Source organism: Podarcis bocagei (genome assembly GCF_964188305.1).
Source record: "Podarcis bocagei genome assembly, chromosome: 4".
Classification (NCBI taxonomy): domain Eukaryota; kingdom Metazoa; phylum Chordata; class Lepidosauria; order Squamata; family Lacertidae; genus Podarcis; species Podarcis bocagei.
In genome coordinates this window covers 37,831,334-37,854,781 of record NC_138128.1, presented here as the reverse complement: position 1 = coordinate 37,854,781, position 23,448 = coordinate 37,831,334, and the positions used below count along the sequence as shown (strand labels likewise).

General features: G+C 44.8%; 1 protein-coding gene across 2 annotated transcripts in view; it reads right to left on the bottom strand.

The window, feature by feature from the left end:
* The window catches only part of ATG4B (autophagy related 4B cysteine peptidase), a 29,835-nt gene extending 6,598 nt beyond the window's left edge, over positions 1 to 23,237 (bottom strand). The window contains exons 1-12 of one of the 2 annotated variants that reach the window (XM_081191217.1): positions 22,946 to 23,237; positions 13,590 to 13,688; positions 13,013 to 13,084; positions 10,865 to 10,963; positions 10,187 to 10,288; positions 8,116 to 8,188; positions 7,472 to 7,551; positions 6,791 to 6,987; positions 6,430 to 6,508; positions 5,829 to 5,974; positions 5,151 to 5,207; positions 4,265 to 4,358 (exon numbers count right to left, since the gene is read on the bottom strand). In XM_081191217.1, the coding sequence (XP_081047343.1) occupies positions 4,265 to 4,358; positions 5,151 to 5,207; positions 5,829 to 5,974; positions 6,430 to 6,508; positions 6,791 to 6,987; positions 7,472 to 7,551; positions 8,116 to 8,188; positions 10,187 to 10,288; positions 10,865 to 10,925 (889 nt within the window). In that variant the 5' untranslated portion in view covers positions 10,926 to 10,963; positions 13,013 to 13,084; positions 13,590 to 13,688; positions 22,946 to 23,237. Of the gene's footprint in view, positions 1 to 4,264; positions 4,359 to 5,150; positions 5,208 to 5,828; positions 5,975 to 6,429; positions 6,509 to 6,790; positions 6,988 to 7,471; positions 7,552 to 8,115; positions 8,189 to 10,186; positions 10,289 to 10,864; positions 10,964 to 13,012; positions 13,085 to 13,589; positions 13,689 to 22,849 lie in introns of both variants that reach the window. The other variant, XM_081191216.1, reaches the window with a different exon arrangement.
* Between the last annotated feature and the right edge of the window lie 211 nt (positions 23,238 to 23,448).

The window sequence follows — 23,448 nt, the reverse complement described above, 5'->3', positions numbered from 1 at the left end:
GCCACAGTATCTGGAGGACGCAACACCAGCGGCCGCCATGCACATCTTCGCACCGACAGTGTGGGCGTGCGCCGCGGCGACCGTGGACCTAGAGGCGGTGCGACGAGCGTTGCAGGGGGACTCCTTCGCACGAGCAAAGATGGCAGAGGTGCAAAGGGGCAAGGCAGCGGCCGACGGTTTCCAGCTAAGAGATGGATTGCTCATCCGTAAAGGGGCCATCTACGTGCCGGGAGACGAACTTCGAGCCAAGGTGCTGCAGCAGCTGCACGACGCGCCCACGGCCGGGCACTTTGGCAAGGAGAAGACGGTGGAATTAGTAGCCAGGGATTTCTGGTGGCCTGGAATGAGAGGGGAGGTCGCAGACTACGTGGCGAGGTGTGACACCTGCCAGAGGGCCAAACCAGTGCACAAACCGCCGGCCGGACTGTTGGAACCGCTGCAAACTCCGGTCGAACCTTGGGAAAGGGTGGCCCTGGACTTTGTCACGGATCTGCCCAGCTCAAGGGGCAAGACGGCAGTGCTGGTGGTGGTGGACCTGTTTTCCAAGATGGCCCATTTCATTCCGTGTGCTAAGGTGGCCACGGCGGAGCAAACCGCCAAACTGTTCATAGACCACGTGTTCAAGGTTCACGGTCTGCCACGGTCTATTCTGTCCGACCGGGGGCGGCAGTTCATCTCGAATTTCTGGCAGAAGCTGATGGGCTTCCTGAACGTCAAGATCAACCTGGCGTCGGCGAGACACCCGCAGACCAACGGGCAAGCGGAGCGGGTCAATGCCATCATGCAGCAGTACCTGAGATGTTATGCAAATCAACAGCCTGCGACGTGGGTGGATTACCTGCCGCTTGCCGAGTTCGCCTACAACAACACGAAGCACGTGTCCACGGGGGTCACGCCGTTCTTCGCCAACAACGGGAGGCACCCCAGAACCTTCCCGGGACTGGAAAGAATGGGGGAGGGGGAGCCGCAGACAGCAGATGCGTTCGCGTCGGAGCTGCAGGAAGTCCACGATCAGCTGAGGCGCCACCTGGAGCTGGCCAAGCACGCATACAAGGTACAAGCAGACAAGCACAGAAGGGTTGGAGAAGAGCTCCACGTGGGAGACTGGGTTTGGTTAGCAGCCCACGCAGTGCCGGCCAGGTCGTTGGCCAAGAAGAAACTAGGGCATAAGCAACTGGGGCCCTACCAAGTCGAAGAGCAGGTCAACCCGGTAGCTTTCAGACTGGCACTTCCGGAGGGTTCCAGGATGCATCCGGTATTCCACAGATCGGTGCTCACTCCCTACAAGGCACCGCACAGGTTCCAGGAACCCGGAACGGCGCCGAGTCCGGCCAGAGACAGAACAGGGCACGCGGGAGTGGCACAGAAGGAGCGCATCAACGAAGTCACGGAGATTTTGGACTCCAGATGGGGGGAAGAGGGGGTAGAATACTTTCTCGCCAAGGAGGGCACCCCGGCCAGTGCGAACAGCTGGGTGCCGGGCTACGCCTTAGACGAACCTCTGCTCAAAGACGAGTTTCATGCCCTCTTCCCACATAGACCTATGCCAGCAGACTTTTTCGACGACTGGCTTTTCACGCCCACGCTTTCGGCCAGCACGTTCCGGGGGTTCGACTCGGACGAGGAACCGACACGAGACGTCCGTTCCCCGGAGGGGTCACCCTCGGGATCCGCCTCAGAACCCTCGTATTGGTGGGACGATAGGCCAGAGGAGCAGTTCCGCAGAAAGTGGCTGGAATGCTCAGGACGAGCAACGCCGCCAGGAGGAAGTGAGGGAGAGACGGACATGGACATTTTCGGGGACGACCCTGGTTTCGAGCACGGCGGCACAGAGATGGAAGCGGAGGTGACCGTCGTCGACGAGAGCAGGGAGGAAGAACCGGAAGACTTCAGATGGAGGCCCGCCACGGGAAGCGACCGATATCCGACGTTCGTCCCTTTGCAACAGCAGCCCCCAGCTCCAGCACCGGAAGGAGGGGAGGGGGGAATGGGGGGCTTCGAGGGGGGGATGGATGTCAGGGGTTTAGGAGCAGAGGCACGGGCAAGGGAGGAAACAGAGAGCGAAGGGGAGGAGGCAGAAGAAAAGATGAGTGATGACGACGACCCGAGATCTCCTAGTCTTTCCAGTGAATCAGAGGATTCACAGAAAGGAGCACCAGTGGCCAGGGCAAGGGGGGCACCCCAGGAAGATAGAGCCAGAAGGGACTCAGGGGGGAGCAGCTGGAAATCGGGACCAGCGTCACCGCCAGGAAGCAGGGAAGAGGAAGGGAGCCAGGGGGGAAGCGCTGGCAGCTCACCACAGGAGGGAGGGCATGAGTCAGGAGTGGCCACACCTCCATCGGGGAGCGAAGAAACGGTTAAGAGGAAGGTGGAAGGTTGGGCGCGCGCGCCAAGTTCAAATGCAGAGGAAGGCGGCGCAGTAAGCAGCCCCGAGAGGGAACCAGGTCCTAAAGCCCGGCGCAAGGAGGCAGGAGGGTCCGGGTCAGCGTCAGAAGAATCCCGGAAGGAGGAGGCCCCGGGGGGTAGAGGGACCCAGAGGAGGACAGTCAGGCGGAAAAGGTGGAGCAAGGCTAGGATATTAAGTTGGTGCTCACGGGGCGGAGACTCAGACGGAGCTTCGCCGATCTAGCTACTAGACGTAGAGTTTGCGCGCAGCAGCGTGAGAATGGAAACTGTAATTCAATAAAGACTTTTACTTAATGATCGCTGGCTAGCGTGATCCTCTGTGAGCTAGGATCTTCAAGCAGCTCTGACAAATGCGTTCCTATGGAAACCGCTTGCCAGGCTGGCGGTGCGGAGAAGGGCTTTTCTCCCCACCGCAAGCCTTCAAGACAGGTACGGTAACAGAGGGGAAGGGGCGCAGCGCTTCTCCTCTGTTCCCGGGGCTTGCGGTGGGAGGAGGGTTTTTCCTCCCCACCGCCAACATTCAGAACAGCTTTCTGAATGTTGGCGGTGGGAAGGAAAACCCTCCTCCCACCGCAAGTCTTCAGGACAGCCTTCCGAAGGCTGGCGCGGGGAGAAGGGCTTTCCGCCCCACCGCCAGCCTTCGGAGGAGCCTTCCGAAGGCTGGCGCGGGGAAAAGGGCTTTTCTCCCCACCGCCAGCCTTCGGAGGAGCCTTCCGAAGGCTGGCGCGGGGAGAAGGGCTTTCCTCCCCACCGCCAGCCTTCGGAGGAGCCTTCCGAAGGCTGGCGCGGGGAGAAGGGCTTTCCGCCCCACCGCCAGCCTTCGGAGGAGCCTTCCGAAGGCTGGCGCGGGGAGAAGGGCTTTCCGCCCCACCGCCAGCCTTCGGAGGAGCCTTCCGAAGGCTGGCGCGGGGAGAAGGGCTTTCCGCCCCACCGCCAGCCTTCGGAGGAGCCTTCCGAAGGCTGGCGCGGGGAGAAGGGCTTTCCGCCCCACCGCCAGCCTTCGGAGGAGGTCCGAGGACAGTGGGGAAGAAGCACTGCGCTTCCCCGCTGTCCCGGAGATTTCCCTATGGGCTTTCGTCTTGCGAAGCAAGCCCATAGGGAAATTCGTTTTGCGAAGCACCTCCAAAACGGAAAACCCTTTCGTCTAGCGGGTTTTCCGTCTTGCGAGGCGTTCGTCTTGCGGGGTACCACTGTAGAATTATGTAATGACAATGTTACCAAACATTCTCCGTTAAAGTTTGTAGAGAGGAGTTTCGGAGAGACTGCCAATATGGTTTAGTGGTTACCTAGGAGCTAGCAAACCAGGGTTTACATTTCCATTCAGTCTAGCAGCTCACAGAAAGACCTCGAGTCAGTCAGCTCTAACCTACTTCACAGGACTGTTGTGAGAATAACAGCAGGGGGAGACCCACATAAGTCACCTTGAGAAACAGTGGGGTATAAATTTAACAACAACAAAAAGGGGATTTGTTACAGTTATAGAGAAAATAGTATTTAAAAGTAAACATTTTCCCACAAGCAGGAATGGTGAAATAAGTAAAGCATTAGTTAACATTTCGCTAGAAGGGAGACCAGTATCACAAGTGTATGCATAATATTTCTGACAAGAAATAGGTTGGTCTCCTCATCCCTTCTAATGAAAGAAAATGTGCCTAAATGGTCACTATGTTCATTTCAATAGTGATTCTATATGGGATTAAACATTCCAGAACTGCAACTGAAATGAATAATTTCAGTGGGCTTTCCAATGCCGAATGCCTCATCTAGGATATATACTTTAGGCTAAGAAGAATTAAAAGCTAGCACAACAATTATGCAATTGGAGTAACCAAAAAACAGTCAAATAGGCAAGCATTACCTGGAGTAAGATTCAAAACATCAGGACTAGAGAAGTGCGAAGGCTGGTGTTCAACCAGTTCAAACATTGGTAGGGCTCCTCTGATCAGTGACAACTGTTGGAAAATAATGGAAAAAGTGTACAACTAGCTGGTAATTCCTCAGTCAAGGTATTCCTAGGGTTTACCATAACTTGTTAATGCTAAGCAAGACAGCTTCACACTTTATGGATTTGTATTTTAAAATCTATTGCTTATTTAATATCATTTTACTGTGAAATGCAAAGCATGTTTACTTCAAAGTAAGTTTGGATGTATTCATTAGGGCTTATTCCCTATTTTGGGCTGATTATTATTAAAAGCTTGCATAGCATTGTAGCCTTAGATGCTCTTTTGCAAAACACCATGACTTTAAAAAAAAAATCCTGGAAGACGCAAATGATCAATAAATATATTAACAAATATATATTTCACGGGGAACTTCACAGGAAGAGCAGTAGGCAAAAAGGTTTAAAAAGAAGCAGCTGAAACATTTCCCCAGTGAAGTACAACCTGAACGTTCCTTTGCCCCAGGGATGGGGAACTTGTGGCTTCCTCAATGTTGCTGGACTTCCAACTGCCATCAGCCCCAGTCAGCATGGCTAATAGGGAACAGGGTTAAGGGGAGTTGCGTCCAGCAAATCTAAAAGATCACAGGTTCCTCATTCCTGACCTATCCCAGATGCTGGTCACATGGCTATTAAGGAAGGCCCTGGTCTCAAAGAAGTCAAGCTAAGATCATATGGTCATCTTTGCATTAATGCTGATTCTGTTCAAATGTATTAGTCAAAGCTGAATTCACTTCTATAATTTTTTAAAAGTTTCTTGGACACATATCCTTTTTTACCAAAGGACTTGCTGTAGACAAACCTTCTTTACTTGCTGGCACCAGTCATTGAAGTCTTCCTCATTGTTGCAGAAGAAGCCCTACAAGGAAAGGCAAAGTTTGCATCGGCTTAACATTAACAGAAAATGCCTTCAAGATCAGCAAAAATTGTGTCTTGTGTTCTGTGTACAGTGGTGCCCCACAAGACGAATGCCTCGCAAGACGGAAAACCCGCTAGATGAAAGGGTTTTCCGTTTTTGAACTGCTTCGCAAGACGAATTTCCCTATGGGCTTGCTTCGCAAGACAAAAACGTCTTGCGAGTGTTCCGATTTTTTTCCGCTCCCCCCCCCTTTTTCTAAGCCGCTAATAGCCGCTAAGCCGCTAAGCCGCTAAGCCTTTAATAGCCACTAAACCGCTAATAGCGCTAAGCCGCTAATAGGGTTGCTTTGCAAGACGAAAAAACCGCTAGACGAAGAGACTCGCGGAACGGATTATTTTCGTCTTGCGAGGCACCACTGTAAATGAATATATATTGGATATGTTTTGAGAAGCAGACACATTTTGACAGCTAAAAGGTTAGTATAGCGAGAAGATGGGAGGGAGGCAAGGCAACACCACTGTCCTTGTAGGGAGAGGAATCAGCTGGAAACTAATGGAGAGCTGAAAGACAGTTAACAGCTATCTCACAACGTGAAAGTTCACTGCAGGTGCACACACTCACCACTGCAATTGAAGGATCAAGCTCTGCAATGCTCATTCTGCAGGGTGGATGCTGACAGTGGAAACTCTCATCAGGGATGTGGCCACTCTCCATGGGCTCCACTGCAGGCTGAGTAGTGTGTGGGTCAAGATAGATTAATTCTTCACCTAGACAAAAATAGACGCCATAAAAAGGAAATACAATATTAGACTTCCCAAGGGAAGAGAACGGATCAGATGTACGCTGTTGCTACATTTCAGGAAGATCAGGAATGGGAAAGTCAGAGAGGTCTTAAATACTTGCAAAAGGAAACAGTGAAAAATGGCGTAAGATGGTAATGCACGAGGGACCACTCAATTCAGTGATTTTTTTCAGGGGGTACCACCTATTTTTCAGAGGGTGTGGGAAGCATTGACTCTATTTCTCAACAATTAATACTTTATCTAAACCAAAATGATACACAAAGATTTGTTATTTAGCAAAGCATTCTTCTTTAATGGCAAGGCGTCCCATGTGACATGGCAATGTGCATCTGATAAAGTTGCTCCCTTGGTAGGCTTATACCTGTACTCCCAAAATTTAGCTAGGTAACCCACTGATGTACTCACTGATAACTACTCACCTACATATCCAATGAAATAATGAGCACTATTAGGTTTTCCTCCAATGACTCCTAAGGACTGAGGCATCATAAAACAGTGCTGGAAAACAGGCAGGCAATGAGTCACATATCAGCTGGCATAAACTGGAAAATCTACCCAAGTAAAGAACAATCTGTGTTTAGAAACACGGAGACACATGCTGGCCTGCAGATTATTCAGGAAAAGGCAGCAGAACAGTCATTTTTAGAACAAATGTTCTGCCGCAAGGGAGGACCACCGCAGTGCACAAGATTTGCAAGGAGCAAGGTAATTGACAGCACAATTTAGGAATGTCTACTCATAAACAGGTTCTGCTCTCTGGTAAGTAATTTCCCCCTCTACCTTCAGTGTTTCAATGTAGGCTTCATTGATGTCTGTGAGACCAAGGCGAAGAGGTATCAGGAGCACCAAAGGTTTCCAGGACAATAGCCTGTCCATACATTCTGCTCCATCTGGATAACCATTGGAAAGCAAGTCCGATTCTGCAGCAGGAAATGCTGAAGCCCCAGGACATGGACAGCTGAGCTTGCACAGCCTTCCTATGAAGAGATAAGTCATAAGCAGAAACACTTTCAGGAAAAGTCTCAAATAGCTGCCAAAAAACCATCCTTTGTGTTCATAGAATCTAAGAGTCGGGGCACCAACAATAGAACCTAAACTTTCCACTTTCCTCCAAGCACAATATGAAAGCACTCGAGAAGATTTCTGTTCTTGTCCTATTTCAGGCACCCACCTCTAACATGCCCCACCTAAATTAGTCAGCGGTCTGATATTTGTAAAATTCTTTCCCCTCTTTAAAGGAAGTGCCCTTGTTCATAGTTAAGAATCAGTTTCACTTTACAATCTGAAATGAAGAAAGTTAATTGTACTCATTTGTCTTTTCTGGTTGGGTTCTAAAGCACATCCCCATGAGAGTCAGGAAACATTGCTGTAACATAGACACTCCACAGTTCCGTTCCATTCCATTCCATATAGATTTATTTCATCAAAAAGACAACACAGCCCCACAAAGGAAACACTTACTAATTTCCTCCATCACAACAGTATTGTCCATGGCTATGTGCACTGCCAAGGAGCTCCATGTATCAAAAGTGGCAAGTTTTCTAGAAGGAAGAGTACGAGAAGAAAGTTAGAGGCAAATGCATTAGAGAAAGGAGAATCTGCCACTACATCAAGGGTTCAGAACACTTTGGAAATCCAGATTGCCACCCGGTGGTAGTCATGTAGCAAATATAGTATCCCAAGCCTTATTTTTCATATTATTTTAGCGAGCAAATTTTTGCAGCTCTTATTTCACAGGAGATGTTTCCCATGTGTATAAAATACAAACATCATAGTAAAAGGTCAGAGATGAGACATGATCTAGGCTGGCCTTCTAATAACCAGTGAGGCAGAATAGCTACATAGTGCTATCCGCCTTCCCCATAGACTCTTTACTTATATGGAACCCTAACCTCAATCACCCCTTCCACTAACTCAATACAAAATGCATATTGTGATATGGTGTAAGTCAGAACTGCATATATGTGTGTTGATTTGGATAAATGTTTTCTAATCATTCGATCCAAGGTAAATAATTCTAATTTTTAGCACAGTAACAATTACTAAGAGTTTTGTGTACTAAAAAATAATAATACCCAAGACAGTTGGATTCACTGAGCACTTACTTGAGTACTTGTGCAACTGTGTTTGGTCCATACCACTGGCCTATGGATTTCCCCTCTCCAACTCCCATCTGGGCTGCAACAGCAAACAAATCATAATTGGTCCATAATTTCAGCCAAGGCTCTCTCTGAAACACTATGGGTACTTCAATTAGTTAGCAGATACTTAGATTTTGCTACCTCTCTGGAGCCAAAGGGCCGTGAAATAATTGCAAAATGCATCAAGCAACAATATGCATACTCCTCAAAGAAGGCACATTAGAAGGCTTAGGAAAAGCGTTCTAATCTCTATTGAAATGATTTAGGTATTAAAAAGTGGGGGAGAAATGCTCGTACTCCGTAATGCACAAGACATCTCCAGAAGCATCCAGGAAAGTACCAAAAATGTGCTTCCATGGGGAAAGCCATAATAATCTGACACAGTTTTTGTTGTTGGAAAAACCATTCTGTTCACCAGATTTTGAGAGATGCCAAGAACCCACAGTTCTCCTTAAATCATATTGCAGCTGCTTGGCATATTTGGAGACCAGGGCTATAACATGTTTCCTGCCTTCTCCATTAATCCCTAAGAACACATTTCTGCACCTTAGCCCTGAAAGCATTAAAACTTCTGTGTTTGCTACATATGTTTGGGTGCTGCCAATCATTGTGATGTCCATTGGGGCAACTCCTGACTTTTCATTAGTTACTCTTAAGCAGTCCTCAAAAATCTTAGAACGTGCCACACACACAGAATCTATTGACTCTTTTTAACTGCTTGACCTTAGTCAAGCATATGAATAGGCGTTGACAGTCACGCTGTCTGTTTTTCTTATCCTAATTATTTTCAGGAGTCTTATTTACTTGGATAAATTAGTATAGGACCACAGCATCAGCAGACTTAACTCAGTGGGATTTACTTCTCAGTAAGCATGCATAGTATCAGACTGCTCGTTATGCTAAAACCAGGATTTTAATTTAATTGTGATTCCTAATGAAGTTGAGGGTGCCTAGTATCAGACAGTCACTAAATATGGAGGAGGTCCATCCATCCAAAAGTGGATTCACAAGGCCCTTTAGGTGATATATACAGCTGTCAGAGGCAGACCCACAAGGGACTTTGCCTAGTGAAAACATTCAGCAAGAGTTGTTCTCTGGCATCAGATATAAAACACACATTTTTTTTAAATATACCATTGTCTTCATTTGTTTGTTTGTGAGCAGGACAATATCAGGGCAATATCAAAGGTCAAACCACAGTGGACTTTTTAAAAATTAAAAACAAATAGATTTCTAATGGCTCCCTAGTAATTTGATTGCTCAGCGCAGAAGAAGCGTGAAGATTTTGAATAGAAGGCTATTCAGGAAAGTCTCACTGGGTTTCACTTTGTGTGCATTTCACTCCACATTCTGTGAAGTTGATGTGCCAGGAGATCTTGTTTGTATTGTTACAGATGAAAGGAAGTTGAAGGTCTATCTCACTGTACAGTAGCCTACTCTGCAGAGTAAAATCTCTTGATTAGAGCCTTCTTCTCTGGGACAAGATTTACAATAGGAAATGAAAAAAGTCTAATTGCAAAGGCTCTAGTGTTGTCCACATGAGCTACAAAGGAAAAATACAGGTAACTCACTGACAAGTAAGACTTCAGGAACAGTTCTATGCACCTGGTAGAAAGTCCCACTGAGCCCAATGGTGTTTACTTCTGAGTAGATATGTATAGGATTGCACTATTATAGAAATAAGCATAATTCTGAAATGGCCCACATCTAGATCACCTAGTTCCATAAAATGTGAAATCTGAATCACCTTCATCACCATGTTTCTTCCTCCTCCTCCAAAACTCACATAACGACCTCTCTTTCTGAACAGCACAAACAACATATGTTGTTTTGTTCATTTACAGCAACAGCAACAGATGCTTTGACTATACCATTGTCCTCATTAGTTGGCATGAGTTTACTGTCTAAACACAGTCCACATTCTTAGTATATAGTTGACAGTGCAATTTATAAGTAGTTTCCCTCAAAAAAAAAAAAGGGGGGAACTCCTTATTGCAAGGAATGCATAGAAACACAGCATAGGTATCCATCTTACCTATTTGGTGGATTGAGTAGTAGCTGTCTTTTTTGTCAATGAAGGCATTTAGAACATTGTAATAATTTTCCATTTGCTTCTTTCCTTTCACCCACCTCCAATCTGAGATACAGAAGATCTAATCAATTTTCTCAACGCCACACATTGTTTCCACAACATCACAAAAAATGACAAAGAATATTGAAGACTATAATCCCGAAATATTAAACAAAACCGTTTGGCAAAGAAAAGGAAAGCAAAATCAACATTTTACTTTCCAGTCTGGTCTCTCAGTAGCGAAAGACACCTCAATCTTGTTTTAACACCCTCCAGTTGAGTGTTTACTTGCATTCCTGTCATGTAGCACTAACAGTAACGATTTATTCCTACTGTGACAAATCCATGCTTAAAAAACACTTCACACTGCAAGGAGCAAGCAAGTTGACCCACCACCAAAATAACTGTAGGTTAGCATGTCCCTTGTGAATTGCACTTTTACCCAACATATTATCTATTATGAAGGCGGTGGTGCTACTAAGGATGAACTGGAATATTATATTTAGGGACAGCTTTATTGTCCAGTTCTTCACAGTTTAAATGCAGTTTTTAAAAGGCCCTTTTGGTATCTGAACACACAAACATATCACATTGTCACAGTACCATATTCATTTGTTTTCGGGGGGGGGGGATTTGACTTACCTCTGCCTAAGTGTCTGCAAACCAAGGCCTGAGCAAAGATCATCTGACCGCACCTTAACATGCAGCCCCAGCCAGTGTCAGATGTAGGACCTGTTCCCCCTGCAACCAAAAAGAAAAAACAGAAACCAACCATAGTGGCACGTGTGGCATATGTGGTGTGGGGCAATGTGATTTTTGCTGTATACCTGAGCAGGCATAGGTTGGAAAGCCCAGAAACCCGGCTATGGTTGTAATCCTATTTACATTTGTTGGGGTTAAGACCCACTGAACACAGTATGACTTATTTCTGCATTGGCATTCATAGGACAGCACTGTATCATACTGGTCTTCTCTTCAGCTCAGAAAAATAAATGCAAAAATTAGAGGAAGTAAAATATATTTATGTAACACACATACACACATGTTTTTATTGAATTGAACCCGGATTACACATAGTATTGGAAAAAGAGCTACAGATATTTTGTAGCCATTATAAGAACAACTTCTAAGTATACAAACTGAACGTCCCAATCCCCCATGGACATAACTTAGGAGAAGGGGAATGACCCTAATTTAGTGTTAGAAACTGAGATATGAAAGCTAGGAGCTTAAACCTAGCTTATAGGCGCAACAACAGAATGTCTAGGCACTCTTTTTCATAACAAGAATACAAAGCTGAAAATGAATGAACGGCAGCTAAAGTATTATGCTCATTTTTCGCATGGTCTAGTCCAGGGGTCAGCAACCTTTTTCAGCCGTGAGCCGGTCCACCGTCCCTCAGACCATGTGGTGGGCCTGACTATATTTTGGGGGGGAAATGAAGGAATTCCTATGCCCCACAAATAACCCAGAGATGCGTTTTAAATAAAAGGACACATTCTACTCATGTAAAAACACCAGGCAGGCCCCACAAATAACCCAGAGATGCTTTTTAAATAAAAGGACACATTCTACTCATGTAAAAACATACTGATTCCCGGACCATCCGCAGGCCGGATTGAGAAGGCGATTGGGCCGCATCCGGCCCATGGGCCTTAGGTTGCCTACCCCTAGTCTAGTCCTTCCCCTGCCCACCTCCTAATATTCTTAAGAGGGTCTCTTCTCCAGTCTTCAGAGAAGAAGACTGGAAGTAAGCGAGGCTGAAAAAGGCGCTCCTTTCCTTCTACTCTGCAGTTTTAATCTGAAATCTTAGGTGCAGTACTGCGCCCAGAGCTCAGAAACTGCTCACACTAATGAAATTCCCGTTCGCAAAATGCACCTAGAACAATCGGAGTTTCGCACACTGCCCTAATTCAGTGGTAGAATATCTTTATATGCAGAGGGTCCCAGAATCAATCCATGGTATCTCCTGGTAGAGCTGGGAATGTCCTCTGTCTAGAACACACTACACTGCCAATCAGTGTAGACATTAGTGAGCTAGATAGACCAAAGCTCTGACTCAGTATAATGCTTTCCATGTAACCCTAACCCTATAAGAAAACATTAATTTCCACCTATACTTTTAATTATTATTTTTAACACCTTAAAATGGAGTGGGTTGTCACCTTCTTGAAAATTCTCTCCATCCTCAGCATTCTTTAGAACTATCAACTTTGGCTTCCAGAACTTTTTTTTTTAAATCCAATAGCAATGTTATTGAAAGTAACATATTGTCAAATTGTTTTAACTAATATAAGTTTTTTTCCTCTTTTGCCAGTCAAGTATTGATCTATTTCATGTTTCTTTTCATCTCTAATCCACCTTTCGCCCAACAAGTGATCCCAGGGTATGGGTATACAGGTATGCAACAAATAAATTATTCTGGGGATAGACTTCTAAGCATCACACACCCGCCCTCCAAAACAAGTTTCCTTTGTATTTTTCAACTTCTGCATTTTTTTGTGTTTCCTGTTTTCAAGGTGGGAGCACATTTCCTTTTTCTATGAATACCAGAAATAGAATCAAATGTTGCATTAGAACAGAGGAAGAAGTAAAGTTGCTTTCCAGAACCTAGCAGAGCAACATGCTTCTATGCTACCCTCCAATGAGCAGAACAGGGCTTTCAGATTTTGGTAGCACAACTCAACACATGATCCCTGCTGTCATCACTGGGCTAAGGGGCAATTGGATACTAAGAAATAAATCAGCTTCATTTATGGTGTAACATAGTGAATGAACTCTCCCACTTACCAATGGCAGGAAAGCTTTTTCTGTATGTGAACCAAAGACGAGAGGTCACGTCTAACAGGATCTCCTCTTTCTCTAAAGAAGTGAAAACACCAAATGTCATTTTTTCTGGAAGTGCGTTGACACTGTGCTGATTCAGTGGTACTGTCACTGAATTAATTAACCAAACCAAGAGAAGTTTTTTAAAAAAGTGGTTCCTTTTAGGGAGGTTAAGGAACTTTTTTAGTTCATCAGCTCTCTGGACTACAAACTACAAAAGGTACAAGACAACTAAGCCAAGACTAATACAGTATGCATGTGGGAGAATACACATTAACATTTCATCTTTTATTGGGAGCTCTCTCTCTCTTTATTTTAGCCTTTAGATTCCAGAGCCTAAGCTCATTCAGGGAAATGAGGGTGGACTGCACATCTGTATTTGAATGATGACTGCTCTCTCTATGAATATTCAATGGAGGTGGTTAAGAAGAGAAAAGAGAAATGCAAGCTGTTAAATCAAAGCCACAAACATATACCCCAAGCCTTCAAAAAGTAGAGTTAGCAACACAGCTGACTGGAGTATTTATAGCCCTTCAAATACCTGTTAATACACTATATTTTCTCCCCAGGATCCAAACAGGCTCTTTGGTTTCCGGGAAGTCTTCATACTCAAACCTGAGAGTATCGTACGTGAGAGTAGCTGTTCAAAAACAAAAATACACAAGACCGTCACTAATCTTTTGAGGCTTTTGTCCCTGCATGTAAGGATCAACACGTAGCTAAGGTTTGGAGGTTATACCTACCAAATTTTTGCAAAGCAGTTTCCTTACTCAAAGAGGTATTAAAATGATTTTTTTAAATGTGTGGTTTCAGATAAAATGCACATTTATAAATATATTTTGGGAGAAAATAAGTTCAAAAGTCCCTATTTAAATGTGCATTTTCATACAGATTTTAAAAAAGCACCACACCAATATAGAAAAGAATGGATTGATAAATGCATGCTTATGAACTGATCTGCCCATCACTAATCTTAAAACCTCAACATTTCATTTCTTCCTTTTCCAGCATACGTAGATACAAGACAAGCCAATAGTGGGGGTGACCATTATTCACACCCAAACACACAGCAAAAGAACCAGTAGCCAATTTTCGAACAACATGACACACATTGCTCCATGTCAAGCTGAATTTTCTGTTCACTGTCTGCCAAGATAGATGCTCTGCTGGAATCCAGCCACTTACTGGATGCATCTAGATTCTGGTCTTTCATTGTACGTTCTCAAGTGGTTTTCAACCAGTGGGTCACACCAAGGCCACCACCTGCACTTTTTTCGGTTTCAGTTTTTTTAGAGAAAGAACAACAAAGATGGGAGGAGCAACAGGAAATAAAGTAACAGAGCAAGAACAACTCAGAGGGGAAAAGCTGAAGGCTACAACGTTCCTTGAGTTAGACGAGAAGAATTTTATGCAATTTTCAAAATTTACACACTTCACTCCTCATAACCCTTCAGGGATTTAGGCTGCAAGGAAGACTCCCTCATCCCCAGAAGTGCTATTTCACTCCCGATTTACAGATTAGGAACCTGTCTTACATTTCACTTTTATTGGGAGCAAAAGAGACACTCCAACACTTATTCCACGCTACACTGCCAGAGGGCCTTCTTAGCAATGGTGTCCTGGTTGTGGAACACTCTTCTCTTGAAGCTTGGCTGGTGTTTACTTTGCCTGTTTTGTGGTACCAGTTGAAGAAAGAACTCTTCCTCTAAGTAGTGTTTCCCAAATGTTTTCTCGGCTCCCCCTTGGTTCTAAAAACTCCTCTCCAGTGTCCCTTATCTTATCCCATAAAAAGCATTATTCAGAATAGCAGTTTGCACGACCCACTAAAGAAGATACTCGCACAATAAAATTCAAACAGTAACAACTGCACATTTATTCAAAATCCAACGGAAAATATGTAGTTTAATTAAGTCGGCAAAATTGACGACCCTGATCCAAAGATACCAGCTTTTCAAAGTCTGATAGTCATTTACACCTGCAGTGCCCCTGCCTCTTGTGCCCCCCCCGGTAATCCCACTGCCCTCCCGGGTGGGTACCGCCTTGCACTTAAGACTGAGGGGCCCCAGTGCACACTGCAAGTGTGTGACATCATGCACATGTTGCATTGACAGGAGAAGGCAGAGCCCAGTGTGGCATGGCTTCCTTTCTCATGCTCAGGAGGAACCAGCCACGCTTGGCTCCTCACTCGGCCTCCTCTACCCGCTCAGCATGGAGGGGGCACAGCCCCCTGCCAGCTGTTTTAGAGGGAGTTGAAAACACTTCCAACCCCTAGGAGTTGGCATGCCTGCCACCCACTTTGAGAACCACTTGTCTAAGCCACCTGAGTATATTGGTGTTTACATGAGAGATGGACCTGTTTAAATGCTTTTCAACTGTATTCTATTGACATATTGTATTTTATATTGTTGCAGCCTACCCTGGGATCCAATGTGATGAGGGGCAAGAAATAAATCTGATAAACAAATGTAACCTTTCCCCAATTTACTCATATCTGCAACACTAAAAGTAACACGATGAACAAGTAGCAGGAGGCTGAAATCTATAAAAAGAGAAAGTTCTATGCCTCCGTAGCAACACCAAAGGAACCATACAACCCATTTCTAGGAATCTGAATCAACATGAACAAATAAAGGTTCTGAAGCAAATATGCACCTCAATGTCACATCTTTCTCTCCTTGACCTTCTTCATTTTGTGTAGTCAAAAAAAATCAATAGATCTCCAGATCATACATTCAGTTCAAATTTCACATGCTCTGCAGCCTCACCTTAAGAGGGCATCATGCCCCACTGCTAGCTTATTATATTCTGTTCCCAGACAGTGAGGGTGCTCATCAAGTCACATATCAATAATTCCTCTGCATTAAGATGTTTCAATATCAAGATTGATATATATTATAAACCACATAATACTGTGGTCAAGTTAGTATGATGATAAGCAGCAGAAAGATGGTCCCAGCATAGACAGGCACATGGTTTAGATTATTAGCTTGTTGTGCCAGCTGCAGTATCTTTCATCTGTTGACTTCTATGGGGCTGCTCTGGAACAAATAACTTCTGGCAACCTTACCAAGTGTGCAGTACAAGGAAAAACTCTTGTCAATTAACTGTGGCAAGGAGTCAGAAAAGCAATCAAAAGGACTCAACTATACATAGAAAGCTAAAAGATCATCCAGGAGATCTCTAGGAGATGGCAACCTGCTGCTGCTAATTATATTTATTTTATCCCCTCCCAAAAAAATTTAGAATATTTGGGCGGGAAATAAATTAAATATAATTATTTGATATATTTTGCAATGAGCACATTGACATCCATAAAAGGGAGAGTAAAAATCCCCCCTCCTCTCACCAGAAGCCACGTACTGTAAGTATTATTATTTCTATTCTATGATCTTCACTCATGTTTGTTTACTATCTATTTTTGTTATTCCTTCAACTGGCACCTCATATATTATATCACCATACTTTCTTTCATCCAAAGGAGATAGGACTCTCACAAACATAGTTTTAACAAAGTGGAAGCAATCAGGAAGTCCAGATTTGTAATGCAGTCAACATAGTTTTCTCTATTCTGGACGTATTATGTTATTATTATTGAAAGTTTTTAATGTTTGATGTTTTAACGTATTTATATTTTTCTGTTGGGAGCTACCCAGAATGGCTGGGGAAACCCAGTCAGGTCGGTGGCATACAAATAATAAAATTAGTAGTAATAGTAGTAGATAGTCACAAACCGGCAAAGAAAGCATCCAGTTTATTTACCCCATCAATATTTGTTGTTTTCACAAAAGTGACTCAAAGTGACTTAAAACAAAGAGATGCCATCTTATCAGAAAGGGTGTTTCACAGAGTGCCAGAACTGGACATTTAATATGGCAGCACCTACCTTTTGGAAATCCCTTCCATTATACATCAGACAGGCAGAGTCTCCATTGTCAGTATCTGAATTTATTTGAAATTGTTTTATATATGCAATTGTTTTAACTGTTTTTATTGTGTTGTGAAATCGCTTCAATAAGTTTCATAGGAAGCAAATCCAAGAATAAATAAATAACACAGGGCAATTACCACCATTATAGGCTATTCATGCACAGTTATTTTTACTGGTCAAAGCAGGAGAGGTTTATATCGCCTATCTGGACACAGTCATCATTTTTACAGACAAATGATTCTATATTACATGTCAAAGGAAGGACAAAAAATGAAATATAACAAGGAACTGCCATTACACTCTGGGAAATGGTACATCATTCTCACAGCTGTCTGTGAACCAAGGCACCATGAAAAAACTCAAAACCACTTGTTCTATCTGCTTTGCAACTTCCACAACTAGAATGGCCAGGCTTGATAAAGAATGGCCATTGTTAAGACTCTTAGTAATGAGAAAATCTTATTAGATAGATAATATTTATTGCGGCCATAGGCCCATACAGGTAAAAACAACACATAAGTGACAGCTTGTGCCGTGGGGGGGAAAAAAAAAAACCAGTCGCTAAAACACCACTATAACAATAAAATACTATAAGATGGAAAGACATGCTACGCCTTAATTAGCTTGTAGCGCTCCTTGGCGTCGCTTTTGGGAGAGGACAGCGACCAGGAACCTAGCCACTTTCAGGGTCGTGTGGGAATCCTTATCCTGCAAGATTTGGGCAAGGTGGAATTTTGGTGGGGTACCCTCTAGTTTCTGTATGATTGATCCCAACAAATTTGCCCGTGGCACATTGAACAAGGGGCAAGTGAACATAATGTGCTGAAGCGACTCCGGCGTCACCTTATCACATTCGCACGTGGCGGGGTCTTGGCCCTTTGAGAATCTATGTCTCAGGACATTGGAGGGGAAAACGTTGAACCTCGCTTTGGTGAAGGCCAGTCTATGGGCAACAGTCGAAAGGGAGGAGAGGTATGATGGAACGCAATAAGTTAAAGTGATACCAATGTTCTGGGGCGAACAAACACCTCCCCCCAGCATATAATTTTGCTGTAAGTCGATGTCATCCAGTCTTTGACGGATCAGTCTTTGAGCAGTGATTTGGTCTAGTTTTAGGGAATCTGAGGGAGAGATTCCATAGCTCAGGAGTTTGGCATGAATTTTACTAGTCCAAAGGCTGGAGAATTCATCTCGCCATAAGCATTGGACAAGGTAATGGTTTGGTAATCTATGCCACAATGATAACCAGTAATTGAAGACTTGCTTCCACAGGCAAGTTTCTAAGGATGCGATCTTCAATTCTAGTCGCATGGCTGCGTTGCTTACGCACAGGGGGAGCATTAGGAGCCGACGTAGGAATTGGCTTTGCAGAGTCTCAAGGGGAGCAAGGTCTGTCATCACGGCCCAGAGCGGGGCAGCATAAGCAAGCACTGCAACCACTTTTGCCTTGAACACCTTTAGGGCCGAGGGAACATGCAGAGCTCCGTCCGAAAAGAAAAATCGGAGGAGCGCATATGACAGGGTTTTGGCCTTGTTAAGTAGGTGTTGAATTTGAGCTTTCCATCCCAAGTTGTATTGAAAAATAACTCCTAGATATTGAAATTTTAGGACTTGCTCTATTTTTGCTCCACCAAGCTTTCATTTGTATAATCTCCGGCTTCTGGAGAAAATCAGAATCTTGGACTTAGCATGGTTGATGGTTAATTGGTTGAGTTGGCAATACGTGGCAAAGATCTTCAGAGCTCTGGTTAGTCCAACACGTGTATAAGATAGAATTACCGCGTCGTCCGCATATAAAAGGAGTGGGCAGCGGTAATCCGCTAGTCTAGGCGCGTGTGTACTTGGAGATGAGTTAACTAGGGGTGCTCGCATGTCGCTGATGAAAAGGTTGAATAGGCAGGGAGCCAATATACATCCTTGGCGCACTCCCTTGTTTATTGGTATCGAATTTGTGAGGTCGCCCGCAGGAGTAAGTCTCACTCTGGCAAGGGTACCCTCGTGGAGCTGACTTATGAGCCATAAGAGTCTTCTATCAATGCCCTGTTTCACAAGTTTCTCCCAAAGAATATTTCTAGGAACGCTGTCAAAGGCTGCCTTTAGATCTAAGAAGGCAGCACAGAGGTAGCCCCGGGGAGGGGAGGAGTACTTCCGTGCCAGATGATAAAGAATTATCGCATGATCTGTTGTAGAACGTTTAGTTCTGAACCCTGCTTGTTCGTGGCCAGTCTGGTTAGTCTCATCTACCCATCGCAATAATTTAGTCAGCAAAAAGCTGGCATAAATTTTCCCTATGATCGAAAGGAGGCTGATGTTACGGTAGTTTTCCGGCTCCGTTGGGGAACCTTTTTTATGAATTGGTACTATAATGGCCTCCTTCCATATTTTGGGGATGAGACCGGAAGCGTTGATTGCATCAAAGGTTTTGGCCAAGATGCCGGCCCACCATTTTGGGTGTAGTTTGATGGCTTCAGCAGGGATCAGGTCGGGCCCAGGGGCTTTGCCCGGTTTCAGCTGAGCTATTAGCTTGGCTATTTCGTCAGGATCGGTGGGAGGCCAGATAGGTAGGTGGGTAAACAGATGCATCAGATGGTCGGAGGGAGCATCTGCCTGTGAGAAGCATTTCTTCAGGAACAATTCCCATGTCGGTGCAGAGATGACTGCCCTTGGGTATTTCCTCACCCTTCTGTTAATCAAAGACCAGAATTCCCTGGATCTGTGTGGTTTTGACGCAGTAATCAAAGCCTGCCAACGATTATGTTGCCACTCACGCTTGGCGGTTTTCTGCGTGCGTTTGTAGACTTGCTTGGCTTGGGCATAACTAGCTGGCAGAGTAGATGCATCGGAGATCTTATATACATTATATATAGCACGGAGGCGCTGTCTTGCTTGTTTGCACTGCGAATTATACCAGGGGGCACCGTAAGTATACTCGTTTCGATTTAAATTTTTGGGTGGTAACCTAAAGAAGGACGAAAGATCAGTCGTATGATGGTGGAAGCGCTTCAGCACTATGCTATGCTCGTCTGAGGCAGAGCCTATGTTGGAATGGGGCCCGAGGATTTCTTTTTGAAAGAATTCCTGGTACCTTTGAGCCTGGGTCTCCGACCATTTGATTCCTCTTACTTGGAGAGATTCGTTGGTTACCATCTGGGTCGCATGTCTATGAGCCTCCGGCTGCCAGTTCAGGGAAAGCTTAGCTACAAGGGGAAGATGATCACTAAATTGTACATTCTCGATCTTAAAGGTGGAAATACACTTAAGTAGATCCCTAGAGACCAACAGGTAATCGAGGACGCTGTTTGATTTAACGCTCAGATGAGTGAAATCCCCTGGAATATCAGGGAGGCATGTGCCATTTAAGGGGACCAAATTCAAACGGATGGCCATTTGATAGAGGAGTACCCCAGCCTCATTTGCTCTGTGGTCTTTAGAAGTTCTCCTCATGATATGTTCCAGGTCGTAATTATCAAGGTTTGGGGTAACCCACCATTTGGCTTTGGTCAGCGAGTCCCAGTTTGCTGCTGTGCGGGCATTAAAATCGCCACCTATTATGGCCGGGGTGTTAGGGAACTTAACATAGCATGAGAGCAAATGCTCTTCTAGTGAGTCCCATTTAGAGCCCAGTTCGAGGGAAGAACCCCCAGGTGGCAAGTAAACATTTGTAGAAAATCTTATTCATTTCTCAATGATTATAGTCAAAGATCAGAACAAAATAAACTGTTAGTGTTTCTGGAATGCCAAGCTACAATAAAGAAAGCAACCTCAATTACTGAGCCGTCACTTCACTAGCTCAAGAGCAACTTCTTGGGCAACTGATCCTTAGCAACCGATGTTAAAATAAAGTGTTTATCATAGTGCCAGTTTCAAGAAAGTAAGCAAATTATTGGTTAGTGTTAAGGCACTGGAGATAAGCCCCAACTCTTAAATATGTCAAAATATGACTGGGATGAAATTGGGGAAAATCTTTTAAAAATTTACCACCACCAAACCCACAAACAAAAAAGCCCCAGGGTGCCCTTTTGCGTGACTTCAGCATGTGACCAACCAATAGAAAACAGAAGAGCAACATTGTATATAATAATAATAATAATAACCTTCCACAGGTGGCCAGTAGGTGCAGTGGCTAGAGAGTTGGATATGGGAAACCCAATAACAGCCAAAGTAGTCATGACATTACCACCATCAACCCTTTTATGCCTGTTTAAAAAATAGCTTGCACACAATACACACCCAGCTGGACTGAACCACGGCATCGAGCAAAGGGTGACTTTATGCCTTTGCCACACTATAGTCCTGAAACAGCTTTCACACACCAGGTATTTGTAAAAATCAAAAAACAGCAAACACAGACACAAACACACTAAGACAAAATGTGCTAATAGTTTGGTATTTAGCTGTAAAACTCACTCTGTAGTGCTGGACAGATTACTATTTTTCAGTCTAGCCCATTTCACATGGCTTTTGGGAGACTAAAATACCACTCTGAACTCCTGAGAGAACAGGAGAATACAAATGTAATTTTTAAAATGTGGCTGACATCAAATACACAGCCAGTAAAAGCCAACAATTTGATCTGAACTAGGAATCTTCTTCCACAAGGCAAGTGATCACAGACACAATTCTGAGTTGCCCTCAAGCATTCTGGCTGAAGGAAACAGGTTACCTGCAATCAAATGACTCTAATACTGTATTGCAACTAATTCTAATTATTTTCACTTCATATGGCTTGACCAAAATTCCAAAAGATAGGGCTGCCATGGAGCTATGGTGTGGTGAAATAAAGAGCACATATTTTTGGAGGGTATTTGTATAGTTTTAGGAGCCATACATTTCATACCATGATGGATTCAGAACAACTGATTACTACATGACAGTTGATCAGTAGGGGTATGCCAGTAGAATACTGTGCATTTCTGTCAGACATGAATGATCGGTTATCTGGGAGGCACCTAGGGGCTTTCAACAAAGTTCAGTAGGGCACATAGATTTAAGAATGTGTGTGTACTTGCTTAACTTATCTTATTTAGTGGGGGGGGGGGTAAGAACTTCAGTCCTTGACTATCACATGTTTTTCCACCTACTGGGGAAGTTCAAGGAGGGGATGAAGAATAAGAGAGTTACTTGATTCGCTATCTTATTCTTTACTATCCTCACGGTTTTTCCATCTTAGTTGTAGCACTTTGGCATAGTATTATAACCAGCTGTCATGCAGCCGCACTGTTCCACAATGCCCCAAAGAGAATCCACTGCAGCAACATGTCGGGGAGCAAAAAAAGGAAAACACACTTTCAGCTTACAAGGCCTCACACGCAAACTTCACCAACTTCCACTAATTCCCAAGTTCTTGTCAACTTCATAAAACTTTTAACCCTGGCATATTTCACTAGGTCACAGCACCCACCGGTGATGAAGCGTCAGCACTGTGGACTGAAAACAACATTCTATGCTAATGCTAGGAAGACAAAAAACAGGCTGGCTTGGGCAGGGAATGCATAAATAGCATACAATGCCATAGCAAGCTGTGTGTCTATTACAGAAAGGAGACCGGGAGGCGAAGTACCACGTTTGCCTGACTCCCTTTAACAACTTTACCCAATGACCTCTTCTATAAAGGAAGTGTGTGTCCCCCTCTCTTTTTTGAGACACGACCTCTTGTGCCCCCGACACAGAGCGCCCCCCTTCAATCTCCCCACTCTTTGAACGACCCTCTCCCTAGCCCATCCCGCAACACCAGCTTCTCCTGATAAACAGACCGATCCTCCACCCTTTCACACCCCAATCGCCTGAGCCACAGACACAAAGAAAGCCCCCCCCCCCGCCGGCCCCCGAATACCCTCCCCATTCCAGTAACCCAGACATTTCGCTTCTCTCACCCGCGTCCATTCTGCCCCCGCTCAAGATTCAGGGGCGACCACGGCTGTCTCCTTACAGAAACAGACCACCACAACGGCGCACTCTAACCTACTCGCCTCGACTGTCCGACTCTCGCCCAATCGCGTAGCTCTTCGCAGCCCATCTGAGTGGCGGATAGGTTCGCTGAAGAGGTCAGCAAGCTCTTCTGCACCGCATTGCTTCCTCCTGATGCTAGGGAGGCGCCATCTTGCTGTACGGAGAGAGTGACTCTGCCAAACGGGCTCCTTTAGGTCCAACTTCGCACCTTTCTGAAGTGGGGGGCGCTTTGATTTCTTCAGGATGTGCTCCCGACCTCTCCGAGTAGTACAACCACCACAGGATAGAAAAAGCTCAGACTGTGGAGGCCGCCATATTTGTGTACGGAACCTTAGCGCCCCACCCCCTTACCCCCCCACCTCCAACATTGCAGTGTCTAGGAGTTCACGTCACACTTCCATTCTAACCATATTAAATCCCCACAACAGTCCGGCCGTCTTTCTGTGTACCGACAGTGAGGTAAAAAGCCGTTGCTGTCGTTTTTTAAAAAGGCAAGTGTGCTGTAGATACACGTACGCTCTGA